General features: G+C 45.6%; 1 protein-coding gene across 11 annotated transcripts in view; it reads right to left on the bottom strand.

The window, feature by feature from the left end:
* PFKM (phosphofructokinase, muscle) overlaps positions 1-19,390 on the bottom strand; it is a 48,274-nt gene continuing 28,884 nt past the window's right edge. For all 11 annotated transcript variants that reach the window (XM_021922258.2, XM_003906277.3, XM_009180616.2 and 8 more), the window contains 21 exons: positions 15,280-15,353; positions 14,331-14,408; positions 12,713-12,902; positions 12,290-12,455; positions 11,490-11,534; positions 10,936-11,044; positions 10,727-10,822; positions 10,382-10,474; positions 8,234-8,359; positions 6,712-6,776; positions 6,153-6,216; positions 5,202-5,351; positions 4,672-4,742; positions 4,225-4,312; positions 3,986-4,138; positions 3,120-3,284; positions 2,255-2,316; positions 1,916-2,027; positions 970-1,069; positions 783-888; positions 1-538 (listed from right to left, as the gene is read on the bottom strand). In XM_021922258.2, the coding sequence (XP_021777950.1) occupies positions 394-538; positions 783-888; positions 970-1,069; positions 1,916-2,027; positions 2,255-2,316; positions 3,120-3,284; positions 3,986-4,138; positions 4,225-4,312; positions 4,672-4,742; positions 5,202-5,351; positions 6,153-6,216; positions 6,712-6,776; positions 8,234-8,359; positions 10,382-10,474; positions 10,727-10,822; positions 10,936-11,044; positions 11,490-11,534; positions 12,290-12,455; positions 12,713-12,902; positions 14,331-14,408; positions 15,280-15,353 (2,258 nt within the window). In that variant the 3' untranslated portion in view covers positions 1-393. The remainder of the gene's footprint in view (positions 539-782; positions 889-969; positions 1,070-1,915; positions 2,028-2,254; positions 2,317-3,119; positions 3,285-3,985; positions 4,139-4,224; positions 4,313-4,671; positions 4,743-5,201; positions 5,352-6,152; positions 6,217-6,711; positions 6,777-8,233; positions 8,360-10,381; positions 10,475-10,726; positions 10,823-10,935; positions 11,045-11,489; positions 11,535-12,289; positions 12,456-12,712; positions 12,903-14,330; positions 14,409-15,279; positions 15,354-19,390) is intronic.

Raw genomic sequence — 19,390 nt, 5'->3', positions numbered from 1 at the left:
CACAGTGACGAGTTGGCATTTATTAGTGTAGTTACAATTTGTCACTGTAGTAATAGTAGTAGAGGAACCAAGACTCTTTGTTATCACAAAGAAATAAATAAAGCTTATTTTTAGGAAAATTCTAACTGAGCAAGTGATATCTAGCAGTAGCACTAGAGGTGCCCAGCCTTGTGTGACAGATAAAGCTGGGGCAGAAGTCATGTTAAATTCTACCTAAAAGGAGCTCCCACCCACTGCCCCCTCCAGCTCCTGGCCAGGACTGATCATGGCTGCAAGGTACAGAATAAAAGGAAACCTAATGAAAAAAACAGCTAAAACACTGAGAAGATGTGGACTTATCAGGGGGTGAGCTGACCATGATCAGATAATCTGTTCCCCTCACTCCAGAGAGGTTTAAACAGCCCCTTCCCCAGACCGCTTCCGGGTGATGTGCTCCAGGTGGGCATGGTCTGAAGTGTCCAAGTCAATCTCGTACTTGGCTAGGATTTTGAGGATGGGCCTCAGTTTCAGCCACCACTGTTCCTTGGGGATTCGATGCCTACAGAGGAATGAGGTAGATGATGATATAATCTTTTAGTACCCTAATCAACTTCTACCAAAGGTTTATAGAAAGTAGTTGGACAGAAGAGGTTAGATTTAGGACATGTGCATCACATCTGAAATGGGTAAGAATACAGGTGTTACTCCTTAAAAAAAAAGGATTAAAGACAGTGAACAGGTTGAGGACAGTAGAGCTTGAAACTACCAGGGAGAGAACCACTCCAGAAAGCAGGGGTACTCACTCAAAATCTGTCTGGCCCTGCAGCTCAGTCACTGGTTGGAAGAGCAGAGCCCTCTTACGCATCCCCAGAACACAGCCCGAGTCTGGAGTATTGGCGAAGATCCGCCCTGCAATAAGGGATGGTCAATCAGCTTCTATACTGGGGAACCAGCCTCTACAGAGGGCACTCGGTCTCTCACCCCACCTACCATTACGGTAACTCTCTTTGATTTTCCCAGACATCCAGTTCATAGCCTTGGCACCCATCTTAGTGGCAAAATTCCTATCAAATGGGGTTGGGCTCCCACCCTGGAGAAAGAAACATAAAAATTACAGAGGGAAGGACTCTAATAAACTGGCAGAGATATCGAGACACACAGAGAAAGAGGAAAGATGGGCCCCAGGTTTACGGCCCAAAACAGGAATCCAGAAATCAAACTATGAAAGGGTGTCCTGAGGCAGTGCCAGAATCCAAGGCCAGGCTGGCCCAGCACATTTGGCCATGCATCAGATATAAGAATAACTAAAGAAGATGATTGGCCCCACAATCCCCTCTTTTAGCTCCACAGCTGCCAGATCCTGTTTTAGTCTTATTGGCCAAAGGGTCAGCTGCCTGCCCCTCTTTAGCGCAGCAGCTTTTGTTGGTCACTGTCAATGATGACATAAAAGTGTTTTTTGTGGCCCAATCTGGCTGCCCTTGGTAGCACCTCAGAATAATACAAAATATCATACAGATTTCCTTTGAATTAAGAGGAAGCAGGTGGGAAAGTGGGAATGTTTGGAGACATTTTTGTTACAATCGGGAGTGAGAGGGAGGTGCTACTGGCATCTAGTGGGTAGACACCAGGGATGCTGTGCAACTGTCCTACAGTGCATAGAACAGCTACCCATAACAAATCATCATCTAGCCCCAAAAGGCAAAGCTGCCAAGGTTGAAAACCCTCCCCTAAATGAAAAGGATAGACCATATAATCTCTAAAGTCATTTCCAGGATAAAGATGTTTTGATTCTATGACTGTAAGAGACTGCAGGCCCATGCTCTATGATGGCACTAACAGGCTCCTCCAGAAGACTGGAAAAGGCCAGTGGAAGCCTCAGTGGCTGTTGGCAGGTACGGCTGTCTGATGAAGGGCATGACTAGGGTGTCTTCCCTACCTGCTGCATGTGACCAAGCACATTCTTCCTGCTGTCGAAGATGCCCTTCCCCTCCTCAGAGTACAGGTTGAAAATGAAGTCAGTGGTATAGTTCTCATTGCACTTTTCATTCCTGCCAGGTGGAGACCAAAAGCCTGTGACTCTGTGGTTGGCTTTCCATCCCCCCTTTCTGCCTTTGTTCTTTCCTTTCAATTTTTGTCTCCTCCCAGGATTCAAGGGATAGGCTGGCCCCCTCCCTTTATATCTACAGATTCCTCAGGGTGTCCCAACCCTGGCCATTCCATGAGTTTGAGCCAAAGCTTATTTTTCTTCTCCACTTAGGAACCATGGATGAGGTACCTTAACACCAAGCCCCTTTTCACAGTTGTTTTCATCTTTTGCACCAGGTGTTCAACATTTGCCTGAAAATGAAAGAGTAAATCCTAAGCCTAATCGGGAGTGGATAAGGTTGGGTATAAATCTCTCTTCTTCCACACCACACCTCTCCAGGAAGGGAGAGAGACATGGAAGAGAGTTGTTTACAATCCTGGGCCTCAACTGGGCCTAATTCCTTTAAGAACCTCATTGTGGACTAAAATTTAAACAATGACTCCAAACGAGACAGAACTGGAAGAGGGAGCACTACGGATAGCTGCAGTAACTGTCAGTGTTCAGCCCCTCACCCTCTCCAGTCTCCCTTTCCAAGCCTTTCTGGTTCCCCTTGCCTCAGAGGGCTGACTTGTGGTCCCAGTGTCAGTTTTGACACTTTATGTCTCTGTTTTGAGACAGCATCTCTCTGTCTCAAAGTAAGGGAAATCTGAAGGGGAGACATGATATAGTAAAAAGATCACTGACTTTCTCAATCAGTTAAACCATCTGCTCACTTAGGAGTTTAGAAAAGTTTTTTAGCCTCTCTAAACCTTTCTCCGTTATATGGAGATAGTATCTTCTTTGCATGTCTATTGTGAAGATAAAATGCAAAAATGCCCACAAAGGGCTTAGCACCAGGCCACCTGATTCAAAATGAGCATTCCAACAATAGTAGCTGCGGTCATGCCTGTGAGGTGACACCAGAGAATGCCTGCATAGTGCTCTTTCTGGTCTTCACAGGATTCCACAGACCAATCAGCTCTGTCCTCAACTTGAGCTCTCATAGTTTAGATCACTGTGGAAACAGTCTGGAGACAGGGGAGAGCTACCTAGCAGGCTCTGGGTGGCCAGCTACCTGCAGGTCTCGAATGGTGAAGGGCTCCTCAAAAATGTAGGCAGCATCGGCCCCAGCTGCCAGTCCAGCCATGGTGGCCAGGTAGCCACAGTAGCCACCCATAGTCTCAATGATAAACACCCGACGCTTGGTGCCAGCTGCTGACTGCTTGATGCGGTCACAGGTCTGCAAGGACAATGCGTTATAGTTAGAAAGACATGATCAGGGGCCTGATTCTTGTCACTCTTTAATCTTTGCCACTAATTAAACTCTGGAACTATATTCTCTATAGGCTGGCAGGGCCCCTAGAGCAAGTTCTTGCATTTAGGGTAACAGGCATATTTGCCAACCACACTGCAGAACGTCTCTCCTGGGAAGGAAGCTGTACCTATCCTTTCTACTGCTCAGAAAATTAGACTGCACGATCTCAGAAAGAAAACACAAAACATTTGGTATTCAGGGTATTGGTGCATTTCCAGGTGAGGAAACTGAACACTTTGTCACCCAGGCTGGAGTAAAGTGGCACGATCTCTGCTCACTGCAACCTCCGCCTCCCAGGTTCAAGCAATTTTCCTGCCTCAGCCTCCCAAGTAGCTGGGATTACAGGTGCCTACCACCACACCCAGCTAATTTTTGTATTTTTAGTAGAGATGGGGTTTCACCATGTTGGCCAGGCTGCTCTTGAACTCCTGACCCCAAGTGATCTGCCTGCCTCAGCCTCCCAAAGTGCTGGCATTACAAGTGTGAGCCACCACACCCAGCCAAAGAATCGTTTTCAAACATTCCCATTTGTTTGGTACAAAGAGAAGCTCACTTTTCAGGACCACACTCAGTTGAAGGATTACAATCCTGGCCAAAAGGGATGGGAAGTGGTGGTGGGCTCTCACCGTGCAGATAGTATTGAGTGCTGTGTCAGCCCCAACGCTGAAGTCTGAGCCAGGGACGTTGTTGGAGACTGTAGCAGGAATGACCACAAATGGGATGCAGAGCTCATCAAACTGCTTCCTGCCCTCCATCAGTTCCAGGCCACCTGTGTAAGCCTAAGAAGAAGAGAGCACAAGGGCAGGATTGGGGAGAGGGAGAGGAAGTGGGAGGGAGAGAGGGAGACACGGTGGCGGGCACTCACCTCAAAGCCCCCAATGATGACAAGGCCCTGAATGTTAAACTTAGTTATATTGGCACTGATCTGTTCAAAGCTCTTCTTGGGTAGAGTCCTAGTTGACCAGTGATGGGGGGGACAGGAATGGGAATTTGTGGAAGAGACAGGAAAATTGAGGGAGAGAAAAGCTAGAGTTAGAGGCACTTTATTTTTAATTTCTTGACCTGTGCCCCACTCCCTAGCCCACCCTCTCAGTCCTATCCAAGGATACACACTGGAGTTCTAAATTGCCAGAGCTGCTGAAAGATGTTGAGATGGGCATGTCTGCCCTCATGGCAGCAACTGTGAAGTTGGGGGTGGAGGACCCAGACAACAGGGTGGTTGAAGCAGACCCTGGCATAATGAATTGACACCCAAATCCAAGGGCAACTTGAAGAGGTCACTGGGAGGAGGTGCCTCTGCAGTACTACTTACCTTTTAGTCCCAAGTTTAGAGCCACCTTGGCCAGTCCAGCCCCCAACATAGCTCCAGCCAGCTTCCTCTATCTGTGGGGAAAAGCCACAGAGCTCTGCTCAAAGCTAAAGCACTAGGAGGCCTGTGTGGGACTGGTGCCACTGCTTGAGTTCTAACCCCACCCCTGGATCCGCCTTGGTTGGAAGAGGTACACCAGGTATTAGCTTTTCCCCATGCACTGAACTTCTTCTACCCTTACTGCTCATTCACCAATATTAAGCATCTACCTATGCCAGGCACTGTGCTGAGCTTTGGGATAGAGAATTAAATAGGACATGTTGTTTGCAATGGTGCATTCCAGTAATTCCTGCCTGTTCCTACTGCCCTAACATTAAATATCTACTTCTGCCTGGACCCTGAGAGAGGGGAGAGAGGTAGTGAGGAACAGAGGAAGCCAAGAGAATGAACAGGTCATTCTTGCTACACTTATCTTCCCTATGACTGCTCCTGGGTCCTAGAATATGTGCCCTTCTTCCTTTTAGTCTCCATACCTGCCCCTTGGCCAGGCCCTCGAAACCATCATGGACAACGAGCACTCGGTTGCCCTGGATAAGTCCAATCCTCACAGTGGAGCGAACAGCAGCATTCATGCCTGCAGCCGGAGCCCCCACATTCATCACAGCCACTGTGTGCGAACCACTCTATACAGGAGGAAGCAGGGGAAAAAGGAGGACAGAAACCCAGTGTGGGAACAGGGAGGAGGTCAGTAAAGGAGGCAGAGCTCTGAACCCTTGTCATCCAGGGATCAGGACATCTGCCTGAGACAACACACACCCCTCTCCCAAGGAATGCCAGCACAACTTGCTACCACATACTATGGAAGCAAAATTCTTGATCACAGATCAATAAACAAAGCTGCTGTCCCCCATCTCAGATATCAACATTATACAATGAGAGACCTTCCAGAGCAGCACTTCCCAAAGTGTGATCCTTGGATCACCTGCATCAGAATCCACTGGGGGAACCTGTTAAACCTGCACATTCCTGGCCTCCACCCAGATATGAATCTCCTCTGAGAGAGGGGCCCAGGAGTTTGCAAGTTTAATAAGCAACCCAAACAATTCTGATAATATACTCAATAATGACAACCACGACTCCAATGGAAGAGGTGGCTCAGATACACTTAGATGTGATTATTCCTAGATATTCCCAGAGAAAAAGTACATAAGCCCTCTTTCCCATTCTTTGCATGCTATCTTGCCAGTCCTGAAGTGGGCATGGGTCTTGTGTTAGAGATATCCAGGGTACACTAAAAAGGGGGCTGGTATCTGGGGTGGTTAAGAGAAAATCATAATAATAGGGCCAGGGACCCAGCACTGAAGATCAGAGTGGGGCAGAGAAGTTGGCAAGGTTTACGTTGTATGAACTGTGGTAGCACTTTATGAAGAGAGACTGGGGGAGTGAGAAGCAAAAGGGGAGAGGGCAAGTCAACTTGCCAGTACCTTAGATACCGGGGGTCTGACATGAGCTAGAAGCTTGTATACCTCCCAGTTGTTCATGAAGCTCCTGTAGGAAGTACAGATAGAGAGAGGTGTCTTCAGGCCATTCCCCACAGCCAGCAGCCATGGGGATCCTGGTCTGAAGTTTTGCTCCCAGAGGGAAGTTCCATAGGGCAAACCTCTGAGGACAGAACTGGGGCAGAGCAGGGACAGGGCAGGGGCTGCAAAGGGGCCACTAGTTCATCCAACACTCGCTCAGTACTCTTCTCCAGGCACTGTGCTCGGCACAAGAGACTGTCCCTTGCTTAAAGGAACTTATCATCTAGCTGGGGCTCACATATAGAAATAACAGATTATAAAAGGTTGATGCCAGGGACCGCATCCCTGAGATGAACTGATCCTTCCAGACACCTGACAACTAACATTCTTGGGCAAGAACTTGCTGCAGTGAGAATCAGAAAAGGAAGCAGCAGAAGCTTATGTTCTGGGCCTGGAGTCATGGAGATCTTTGACTTCAGGCATCTGATTTCTGTAGCTAGTGAGCTTCCCGTCATTTCCTCACCGGCCTCTCAACTTCAGGGCTTCATCAAATTTCTTCTCTTCCATGGCCTTGGTCACATCTTTGGTCTGAGGGGGGAGCAGTGACAGTTTCAACTCCAGGGTCACAATTCTGCACAGCTGGATTTCCATCCCACAGTCAAACTCTGCCCATCTCTGGGATTGTGACTACATCCTGCCCATTCTATACCCCACCTTTCCTATGCCCCCAAACTTTCACAGAAGTATTTTTGTTTTTTCCTGAGTTTTCTGAGTAATGAGCAGCAAAAGAAAAGAACTGATTCTATGCTCTGTTTATTTTATTTTAATTTTTATTTTTTTGAGACGGAGTCTTGCTCTGTCGCCCAGGCTGGAGTGCAGTGGCGCGATCTTGGCTCACTGCAACCCCCTGCCTCCTGGGTTCAAGCGATTCTCCTGCCTCAGCCTCCTGAGAGGCTGGGATTATAGGAGTGTGCCACCACACCCAGCTAATTTTTTTTGGTATTTTTCACCATGTTAGCCAGGATGGTCTCGATCTCCTGACCTTGTGATCTGCCTGCCTTGACCTCCCAAAGTGCTGGGATTACAGGTGTGAGCCACTGTGCTCAGAACTATGCTCTGTTTATTAGAAGTATGGGTAGAGTGGAAGAATGCTCACAGATAAATAGTATCTTCCATTCCACACCCAGGTCCCCAGCCTTAAAGCAGCCTCTAAAGTCATGAGTAAATGAAGATCCTACAGGTAACCAAGTTAGGAAGAAGGACTGATCCCTGCTGTGTGCTTCTCAACTACTGATTTCAGCTCTGTGGGCCAGTGCCTTCGCTTTGGAGCTTTCACAGATACATTTCCAAGCAAGGCTGCAGGTCACTGGGACTCCTGGGTCTCAGAGAGGAGGAGGCCAGAAGAAGGGGAGCATTTAGACCAGCCCTCAGAACCAGGCCAGATACCCTAGCTCTCGCTCCCAGCCTCCCAGCCACCATGTTCACTCTGTGGTATCAAAGGAGTGATTCCTTCATAATAAAGGCCACCATTTCCTGAGCACTCAACATTTGCTAGGTACTGCATCACATGCTAATATAGCTTATCTCCAATCCTTACAATAACCCTCAACGTGAGCATTAGTAACCTCATGTTGGTTCAGAGAAACATGTTCAAGATAGAAATCAGAGACAAAAACTACCCAGCTAGAATTTAATAATATTCTCCTGCTCTTAATAAAGTTAGGAGGAATATTGCATTCTTCTTCCAATAAAGACATGATAAAAATGTTTGAGGTTGTATATTATGAGATACTGGGTTTCATTACTAAGGAGGATGTAGAATCTCCCACCTTCCTTAGGAACATTTTACTGATGGGAACACTGAAGCTTAGTTAAGAGCTCCTATGCAAAACCCACTGTGTTCTTTCCCCGTATGTCTCTTACTATACCATCTTGCCTTTCCACCTGCTCCTACACCAGTGGCCTTAGATGTTGGTCTCATGCCCCATGAACTCCAAGGCAGGGGCTTGAGACTGTTAAGAAAGGGGTTTAGGATCAGTACTTACCACCTGGACACATTCCATGAGGGGCAGGCGCACAGCCTGGTTACCAGAGAGGCTCACTACACAGGCTGGGGTATCTGGGGTCCCCTCCAAAAGTGCCATCACTGCTTCCACACCCATTCTGCTGCCCTGCAGGAGTCCAGAGAACAAAGACAGTCTGGCTCAGGCTGCCTCATCTTGGCTCAGCCTAGAGAGTCAGGATACTTGAGGCCTTTTCCAAATCACAAGATTGAGTCTCACAATTAAGAACTGCAGCAAAGAACTTACTGGGCTTTATCTCCCCAAACAGATTTCATCTAAAGCTTGTTGACTCTGTATTCTTGCCATCAGAACCTCAAGGATTCTACTTAGTTCTAGAGAAACATGCCCACTACAGTAACCAACAGGATTACTGGGGCTTAATAATGTTCCCTTGTTGTTGACAAAACAAGGTAGGAGATTGCTTTGCTCTTCCAATGAAAATAGGATAAGAGGGTTTAAACTGAGTGTCTAAGGTTGGGATTACATGCCCGTAATTCCAGCATTTTGGGAGGCCGAGGCAGGCAGATCACCTGAGGTCAGGAATTCAAGACCAGCCTGGCCAACATGGTGGAACCCCGTCTCTATTAAAAATACAAAAAGTTAGCCAGGTATGGTGGTGTGTGCCTGTAATCCCAGCTACTCAGGAGGCTGAGCTAGGAGAATCCCTTGAACCTGGGAGGTGGAGATTGCAGTGAGCCAAGATTGTGCCGCTGCACTCTAGTCTGGGTGAGAGAGCAAGACTCCATCTCTAAACAAAAAAAAAAAGACTGGTCCCGGTGGCTCATGCCTGTAATCCCAACGTTTTGGGAGGCCGAGGCAGGCAGATCACAAGGTCAGGAGTTCAAGACCTCCTGGCCAACATGGTGAAACCCCATCTCTACTAAAAATTTTAAAAATTAGCCAGGTGTGGTGGCAGGCACCTGCAATCCCAGCTACTTGGGAGGCTGAGGCAGGAGAATCCCTTGAACCCAGGAGGTGGAGGTTGCAGTGAGCTGAGACCATGCCACTGCACTCCAGCCTGGGGAACAGAGCAAGACTCCATTTCCAAAAAGAAAAGAAAAGAAAAGAAATACCACTATATACCTATCAGAATGGCTAAAATTTAAAAAAATTTAAAAATAAAAAAGTGACAACCCCCAAATGCTGATAAGGATGCAAACAAAACAGGTCGTTCATAAATTGCTGACGGAAATTAAAATGGTACAGCTATTCTAGAAACAGTTGGGCAGTATCTTTGAAAAAATAATTTTTTTTAAGAAACAAAAAAACTACCATACAACCCAATTGAACTCCTGGGCAATTACTCTGCAGAAATGAAAATTTAAGTTCACACAAAAAGCTGTACACAAATGTTCATAGTTGCTTTATCCCTAATAGCCAAAAATTGAAAACAACTCAAATGTCTGAATGATTAAACAAACTGTAATACGTCCACTCCATGGAGTACTGCTCTGCAGAAAACTGCAAACTATAGAAACAAACAACACCTTTGATAAATATCTAGAGAATTATGCTGAGTGGAAAAAAAAAATCCTAAAGGGTTGCATATTATGCAATTCCATTTATATAATATACATGAGATTAAAAATTACAGACAAAGAGACAGATTAGTGGTTGCCAGAGGTTAAGAATGAGGAGGGATGGGTGGGGGTAAAGTACATGTGGCTGTAAAAGGACAACATGAGACATCCTGTGGTAATAGAAATGTTCTGTAGCTTGACAATATCAATGTCAATATACTGGTGATGATATTGTACTACAGTTTTGCAAGATGTTCCCATTGAAGGAAACTGGGCAAAGGGTATGTGGGACTATCTCTGTATTATTCTGTACAGTTGAATGTGAATCTACCATTATTTCAAAATTCTTATTAAAAATATATGAAACAAAACAAAACAAAAAGATATTGCTCCTCACCATTAGGAAGGCAAAGTCTCTCATCATTTTTGTAACAGAAGGGGACCCTCAAGTGTATGGGAATGGGTCAGTGGCCAATGCAGCCCAAAGGCTGGTGGAGAGGCAACACGACCAGTAGTGTAAGTCCCTATCTGGTAAAGTGCAGCCCTGAGGAGGAAGGACTACAAGGTTGAGGGTTTTAAGGCATGAAGGCCACAGAGCCCAGTGACTTACCAGAATTCTGTCAAAGGCCGATGGCGTCCCACCCCTCTGCACATGCCCCAAGACAGTAACCCGGGTGTCATATCCCAGACGCTTTACCACCAGCTGAAGGGACCAAGAGAGGGACAGAGAGAGGGTTACGCAGAGTCAAAGGAAGAAAACAAGCAGAGACTTGGGTGAACCGTGGACAGCTCAGCCTCTTGTCTTGTAATGGTTCTTTGTGGGAGGTAACCAGGGGCAGGGACCCAGGGAGTGATGTGCAGAAGGACCAAGGGGAGAAGCAGTGTCAGGAGACTCAGAAGCCAGAAGGGAATGGGCTATGGAGTCTAAGGCCTATCTGGTTTCATTCATACGAACATTCTTGATGTCTTCTGAGGTGATTGGTTTTCCATTCCTGTCAATTGCACCCTCAGCCACAATGATGATGTTGAGACGAGAACCACGAGTCCTTGTCTGGTTGAGAACAAAGGGTAAAATGATCAATGGAATGAAGCTGATGGGTAGGAAACAGATCATCAGTGGAACAGGGTGAGGGATTTCTTAAGGGCAAAATAAAGTGCCAGTACCTCGCTGAGTCGGCGACAAAGGTGCTCCTCCCAGTCGTCATCTGGTGGACATTCAGGAATAAAAACCCAGTCGGCCCCACAGGACAGAGAGGTGACAAGGGCCAGGTATCTGAGATGAGAGCCAGAAGCATCCTGCTAGAAGTTGTATTCTACAAATAGCCTCATCCATACCCAACAAGTTCTCGTAGTTCTCATAGTTGATAAAAGGTCTGGAGAGCCTCCATTTTATTCTTGGGGCAAGTGTAAGAGCACCAGGGCCCCTCAATGAGATTCTGTCTCTAATGGACACCTTCCACTTATGTTCACCTGCCACAGTGGCTTCCAGCCTCAGAGCACTGCCCACTCTTTATACCAAGCATGTGCCTGAGCATGTACACACATGCATGTGTGGGGATGTAATGGAGGGGGATGGCGGCAGGAAAGGGAACCACACCACAAGGAGCATGTGCACCTCCAGATCTGCTGCTACTGAGAGACCTCACTGGACTACCTGGGGAAACGGAAAGGGCTATTGCTAGGTCCACGGAATAAATGGGTCAGAATGAGGATCTTACCCACAGTGGCGGCCCATCACTTCTAACACAAATGTCCTCTGGTGGCTGCAAGAGATACACATAGGACACAGTCCAAGAGACCGTATGGCCAAGATCAAGCCACCACCCACATCTAGGCCAGTTACCCTCTCTGGGAGATACATGTATGCTGCCAGGCCTTCTAGCAGACTTCCTGAGACCAGGAAGACCTAGGGGAAATACTTTAGCCACAAGGTATCCTTCCCAGGCCTGAGAAAACACAGCAGTAAAAGGTATCTATACAGAGGTTCTGTTCCAGAGAGGAACCGGGTCAGGGAAGGAAAGGAGAGAAAAGGATAAGAAGTGAAGGGAGGACTGGACTAACTGGAATCCTCTAAGATTACCCTGGGGTAAGCGATTGATCACCCTTCTATCCTCCCATCCTACATTGCCTCCCTCCAGGTCCTCTTATCTCTGAGCCATGGTGGTCATAGCAGCACTTATACTTTCTATGATATGGTTGGAAAGTGTAGCTCATGTCTGGGCTCCCTAGATTTGCCCAGTCTGAAGAATAACCATTTAGCCTAAAGATATGAAAGACCTCAGAGCTGCATATTTGGACAGTGGGCCAGACAGTGGCAAAAGGCAAATCATATATCATTAAGGGAGCAGTGCAATTTCAGTGCTCTAGATAATTTTTAGTTAAAAATAGTGTTCTAGCCCCAGAAAACTGGTCATTATAGTCACCATAGCTCAAACACTTCAGTCTTCAGCAGCCTCTAGCCCTTTAGCCTGTCCTAGCTGCCATCTTCTTACACTGCCTACCTCCCAAGTCCCCTTACCTCTGGGCAGTGGTAGTGATGGCATCTACAATTTCTATGATCCGGTGCAGGGCAGAGTCAGTGCCAATGGTCATATCGGTGCCACAGAAGTCATTGTCAATTGACCCAACCAGGCCCACAATGTTCAGGTAGCTGGACTTCGTAGCCTCCTCATCTGTGATCTTACCTGACAATGAGAAGCAAACCAGGAGCCACTGGGTGAGGTACCTGGCATGCCTAAAGAGGAGATATCTAGAGAGAGAAGAAACTCTAGCCAAAAGGAATTGTAGACAATACCAGAAAAAGGGGGCAAAGACTGCCTATTTGTGTCTGGGTAACATTTTTCTCCAATGGGAGGTAAAAGGGGGGCAGGGGTGATGTGTGTGTGTACACGCGTGCACATACCGACACAAATAAGCAATACTGTTGTGAAAAATCTCTTACCTGCTTTCTGGAGGTCACCCAACAAGTCACTCCACTCAGAACGGAAGGTGTCAGCCCCAGTGAGGCTGCCATCACCCCCAATGACACAGAGATTGGTGATCCCACGCTTCACCAGGTTGTAGGCAGCTCGGAGTCGTCCTTCTCGTTCCCGAAAGTCCTTGCACCGGGCACTTCCAATCACCGTGCCTCCCTTTGGAACAGGTAGAAGTCAGCTCTCCAGAGACAGGGCTCAACATGCTGAGATATCCCCTATTCCAACGCTGTGATGGCCTAACATAACTGTGTGAGTCCCTAGAAAGTTCCTTGACATCCTTAAGAGTGATCTGTCCTTTCCAAAGTAAAGGGAAATGATGCTGGCTGAGGCATCATAGGGTCATTCTCATATTTTGCTATACATCTTAAAAGACTGCTAAGAACCCATTTCATTGAAGGCTTTGTCATCTATGACTATCCTAAAGAGAAAAAGTGAATACACACATATCTGTTGGCTTCTCAAATAATCTCCAGCTTTCACATCTTAGAAGCAGTGACTTCAGTCTTTAGAAATTCTCCCTAATGGCCTGACATTAAATTATTATTAGGAGTTCATCCCAATGTGTTTTGTAGTATTTTTCCTCTCTCTACACTGAGATTTCTAACTGTACCCAGGTACTGCCAATCCTTTCCCCTCAGCTCCTTGCAATCCATGGTGCCAGTAGCAGAAGCTGCAATATCCAGGTATTCACAGGAAAAATAGCTCTGGGTAAAGAAAGCCTTACAGATACCCCAAGAGAGGTATCTGTAAGTCCCTGGGAAATTAAGGCTTTCTATCCCTGATTAGGTTTTCATATCTTATGCCCTCCTGTGCAGCCATGACTTTGGGATACTGGTGGAGAATTCTGGTTCATTCTCAGACCACTTTATGGCAGGCACCATTACCTAGCACCTAGGTAGAGCCTTCACTAGATACTGCATATTAAATTTTTGCCCATGGATTTTTAGGGAACTGAGCTGAAAAAAGGGGGATACAAATGTAATTTACAAATGTTCAGTAAACCAGCAAATGATTGTATTTCTCTCACTCGCTGTGGGCTAGCCCACAGTGGATACACATGAGAAGCCTAACACAACATGGAGCAAGTAGCATAAAGGACTGTGGAAATCCTCAGGATACTCTTAGGATTTTTTTGAGACTCCAAAAGTCTGTCTCAGTTCCTTCGTCCTTTAAGTGGTCTGGTTTCAGGTCACCTCATCTCCATCACATGAGGACTGGCAAATTTCAGCTCCACTTCTGGCTCTGGCTCCAGTCCTCTGGTAAGGTTATTTTCAGGGCCAGACCTTCCCCGTGACCCTAGAGTAAGACCTGCTTATGTGTCAGTCCCCATAGTCTTGTTTATGACCTTTCCATAAAGAGCAAAGCATCCTGTGATCACTCCTCCACCCTCTCCCTGCCCCAGGAAACCAGGGTGATATTTTCAAATGCTAAGAGTAAAGGGCAAATAGGGTCCCTCTCTTGTCACTGAATTCCTTCCCATGAAACCACATGACAGGGAATTTGGGAGACCATGAGCCCAAACCAGAGTGGGATGAAACAAGGACAGAGCAAATATGGGACAGGGAGTTCTCTGGAACAACATACCAGCTGAAGCATCATCGAAACGCTCTCCCAGGTGGCTTCCTTGATGTTATCTCCACCATCCACCAGGCCTTGATAACCCTGTGGGACATATTATAACTGTTAAGCCCTTGATAGGCTTCTCCCTAAATTCCCAGGATTAAGACAGGATCCCTGGGAAGAGGTTCTCTGAGAGTCAAGCCACCTCCTCCCACTAGTGAGTCCTGGATGCTCGTGAGACTATATTTAACACAGTCCAAAGAAGGAGACGTCAACTTTTGCAATACTCTCTTCTAGTTTCTCCCATTCTTTAAATATCGGGATGTGGATATCCTTCCGAATAATCTTAATTCTTATTTTTGGCTCATCCTATCTCCTCCAACCTGCTTCACAGGGGACCAATGATAACAGATGGTCTTGATAACCATGGAGAAAAGGAGAAGGGGAAGTTGGTGGGAGGGAAGGAAAGAAATGTGACTTGCTCTAAGAGACTATACAATCTGATAGAAGAAAGCGGGTGGACCTTATAAAAAGAAGAGTGGGTAAAGCATGAGAGAGTACTGGGAGAAGGGTGCAAAAGAAGAGTGAGAACCTCAGGAAGTTATGCAAACTACAGAAATACAGCAAGGCTCTTCCCTCCTGGGGCTCTTCCCCTGGATATACTAAATTTGCTGTAAATACTACCCATTTCCATTTCTTTCTCTGTTTTGAGGGAGATGAAAGAACTGAGAGTTACTTTTTCCTTTAAATTGAACAGGCAACATGAAGACCCAGTTTGTAGATGCCCGGGTCCCACCATCCCTATTGAGTCAAAAGTAGGAAAGAGTGACTCATGAAGATAGGGAGCCAAGGAAAATCAAACATAGCAATGTAACTAACTGGGAGGTAAGGACACAGAACGTGGGAAGGGGATAGAAGGCAGATTTAGAAGAGGGCAGAGAAAGAATGATAAAGAACAAAGTACAGAACTAACCTCATGGACAAAGAAGACACGGGCACCGGTGAAAATACCAACTCGAACCACAGCCCTGACAGCAGCATTCATACCTGAAAGGAGGGACAAAAGAAGTCATGGAGGGGTTGCTCCTAAGAAAAGGTGCCCCGGAATCCACATATATTACATTTGGCTAAAAAAAATGAATCAGTACTTTATTTAGTCTTTTCTCTGAATCTAGAATAATCCTCTCATCAAAGTCTTCTGACCTCCCCATTCCCAATTACTGCAGTCAATGTTACCGGAGCTTCAGATAATCTGCATTCATTGCTCCTCAAGCCCCCCAAAAATCCTGCCTTTCCCAAGACCTTTCCTTGATAGGACCATCTGGGAAATAATAACAACTAGAATGAAGCATTTTCCTGAATGTGTATTGTGGGCTAGACACTGCCAAGAGCTTGTCAAACATCATCTCATTTAATCCTGTCCACAATCCTGGAATTGTCTCCATTTTAAAGATTTGGAAACTGAAACTCAAAAAGGTCAAGGGGCACAAAGCTAGTACTTTTAGAAAGTTCAGATTAGAATTCAAGTTCTCAAATGCCTAAGTTAACACTATCAGCCTCTAAGGTTTGTCCTACTAATCTCAATGGCTGTACTAGGTTTTTCCTTGCTTTCTGCACTATATCGAGACATCAGCTTTTAGTAGGCATTTAAGAACAAGGACATGACTCTATATGGTTCAGTAACCTGGCAAGTCACAGTCTATTCACAAGTTCACAAGTATATCTGTTACTGGACAGCTGATTCTCTCAGTCTACACACACACACACACACACACACACAAATATACCCCTTTTTTGTGTCACTTGAGTTGGTGTATGTTCCAATGTGTGCCACACAGTTGTGATTCACTAGTTCCCACATTGCCAGAAGAGGCTGTGACCAAGTGTGCAGGAAGAATTGGTGGGGACTCTATTCTCTCACTGCCTTCTCCTGGCATTTCCTCAATTAGTCAACGAATATTTGTTAGTCTCTTCCTGTGGCCCTGTATATAAGATGTTTATGGGGAACTCAAAAAGTATGCTGTAAATCATTCTCTCTCTGCTTCTACTGGAAGAAAAACTTAGGACTAGGACTGGGCACGGTAACTCCTGCCTGTAATCCCAGTACTTGGGAGGTCAGCTGGGAAGATCGCTTGAGCCTAGGAGTTCGAGACCAGCCTGGGCAACATAGCAAGACTCCATCTGTAAAATAAATAAATAAAATTCAAACAAAACAAAACAAAAGCTTAGGACTAAAATACAGAGGCAATCCTTTTCCCTTTTTCACAGATGAGTATTATCCCTCTCCGAGTAGCTTTTCAGTGAAAAGAACTCTCTTCCAGGAGCACTGTGAAAAAACGAGCCCTTCCCAACACACAACACACAGCAGGTGTCCCGTATGTGTGTTTCATATTAGGAACAATGCACTGATCCTGTGCTAAGCATGGCCTTATTGGTGACAGACGGGAGACATTCCTTTCCTACCATGTAATGTGAGGAGGAGCACATGGAATCTTACAGCCATGATGGGTCAACTTCTTGTGAATCATTTTAGCCACCTTCTCTTAGATATTCTACTACAAATTTTTGTTTCAATCTAAAATCTGTTCATGTTGTCCTTAACCCTGCCTGGAGAAATGTAATATACCAGCAAGCACCAAGAGAGCTAGTAATCGGGAAAACCTGCAGCACCAAACTAAAAACCATCACAAACTTTTGAATAATCCAAAGCTATCAGGAATAGGATGGAATAAAATCAAAATGTTTCTTTTTTTGCAGGTTGGTATTACATGGCTATTAGCTCCAAATTGAAGGTTCATTTGTTCACTTAACAAATATTAACTGAACACCTATCATGTTCCAGGCACTGTGCTAGGCACTGGGGGTACAGCAATGACCAACACAGAATCTGGGAATACCAAGATAAAGGACTTGGTAATGGTCCTCAAGACATGTGGAGAATTACAATATGGTCTATTGGTCCCTATAAAAGACATGAGCCAAGCACAATGGTGCATGCCTATAGTCCCAGCTACTTGGGAGGCTGAGGCAGGAGGATCACTTGAGCCCAGGAGTTAATCTAGTCTGGGCAACATGGTGAGACCCCATCTCTCAAAAAAGACAGACAGAGGGAGAGAGATACAAAGTACAGTGGAGAGAGGGACAAAGAGTATCTAAGCCTGCCAGAAGGAAGTCAGAGAAGGTTATACAGAAAAGACAACATTTGTCATGGGACCTAAAGGACAATTTCCTCTAAAATTTTTCTGTCAGGTGGAGAATTTGAGGGAGAGTGTTCTTGGCAGAGGGAATAGCACAAATAAAGGTGAGGGTCAAAAAACAACCATAGGTAATTTGGTATTATAAAGAATATAAACTAGGAAGTGGTGAGAGATGAAGCTCTACAGGTGGGCAGGCACCTATGTGCCATGAGAAGTTTGAGTTGTATTCTACAGGCCAGGGTTTAATTGGAGATCCATGGGTGATGGGTTTCGGGGAATCCAGGAACCCCACGAAACTGTATGAAAAGTTCTGCGGGCATGGACATTTCTTTTGAGAGAAGGTCCACAGCTTTCATTTGATTCTTAAAGGGGTCTGTGACCCCCTCCAAAAAGAAAAGTTGCAGACAACGAAGAATCCCTGAAGAATTTAGCGGGCAGAGGGACATGATGAGATCTGCATCTCAGAAGGATAACTCTGGCAGCAGCGTGAAAGACAGCTTGAGAGAGGGATTTCTAGCGTTAGGAGGCTACCTGGCATCCTAGATAAGAAATGTGGAAGACCTGGACTGGAACAGTAGCATTTGGGACAAAACAAATACTGGATAGAAGACATCTAGGAAACAGAAGCAATAGGACTTATATCCAGTTGGCAATGTGATTACATTTTAAGGGTCAGAGAGGGAGAAAATGTCCCGTGATTGATTTAGACAAAGGGTAAAAGTGTGGTACCATTAACTCAGCAGAGGCAGGTTTTGGTTTGGGCAGGTTGGGGTGGGGGTGATACATTCATATTTGGATATGTTGAGTTTGAAGTCCTTATGGAGCATCCATGTGAACACAGAAGAGACTATCTCAAGAGAATATGTAGAATTATAAGGGAAAAAGGCAAGGAATGGAACCCTGAGGAAAACCAACATTGAAGGAACAGGAAGGGGAAGGGAGGTTCCATGATGAAAACTAATAAGGGGCAGCAGGAAATACAAAAGAACCAGGACTTAGCAATGTCTCAGAAGTCAAAAGGGGACAGTTTCAAGAAGTGGGAACAGTGCCAAATGCTTCTGATAACTAGTCTAAGGTAAGGCCTGAAAGGTTGGACTTGTCAACAAGAAGTCATTGGTGAGCACTGATGTCAAAGCTCACTTATGACATCACTAAGGCAAAGCCCCATGAAGTCTAGAAGCCTAAGTTCACACCCTTAAGTGGAAGGCATCAAAACCAAAAAATCTGTGAAGAGAGGGGCTTTTCAGTAGCTTGAGAAATAGCCTATGTGTGTGAAAGGAACAAGGTCAAAAGTCAACACAAAGTCATCAATGCTTTAGGAAAGACGAATAAAGTCAGCTCAATAAGATCAGAATAGATATGAAACTAAAGTTTGTTTTCCAGCCTGTCACAAGGCCTATGGGATTCTCTTCTGGATACCTGGAGTTCTGGAGTATGAACTTGTAATTTTAGGAAATAAGGGAAAAAACTGTTCTGAAATGTATAGGTTGGAACATTGTTTCTTGCTCCCAAGCTGAGTAAATGTTCCTGCAAAAACTCTAACTTAATGCAATCCTGTTGGTATACCCAGAGTTAAGAGAGACAAATGACTCAAAGGTTTTCAGTACAAAAGCAAACAACAGACGGTGGACAGGGACTATCCAAATCAGTTGGGCATAAGAAAAATCTCACAATAAGGAAATTATCTTCTCCCTCTGCCTTCTTCTTACCTCAACCCCACCAACTTCCAGAAGTCATTCATCCTGTCTCCAAATTGAATATCTGAGTGTTTTCCTAGAAACCAAATTTTAGGATGTTCTTTGTGCACCTGGTACCTGCACCTCAAACCCCTAGTTCCCTAAAAATCACATACTTTGGGGTACACAAATAGTTTATACTAAGGAGCCC

This window comes from Papio anubis, chromosome 9 (genome assembly GCF_008728515.1).
Source record: "Papio anubis isolate 15944 chromosome 9, Panubis1.0, whole genome shotgun sequence".
Classification (NCBI taxonomy): Eukaryota; Metazoa; Chordata; class Mammalia; order Primates; family Cercopithecidae; genus Papio; species Papio anubis.
This window is presented reverse-complemented; position numbering and strand designations above follow the sequence as displayed.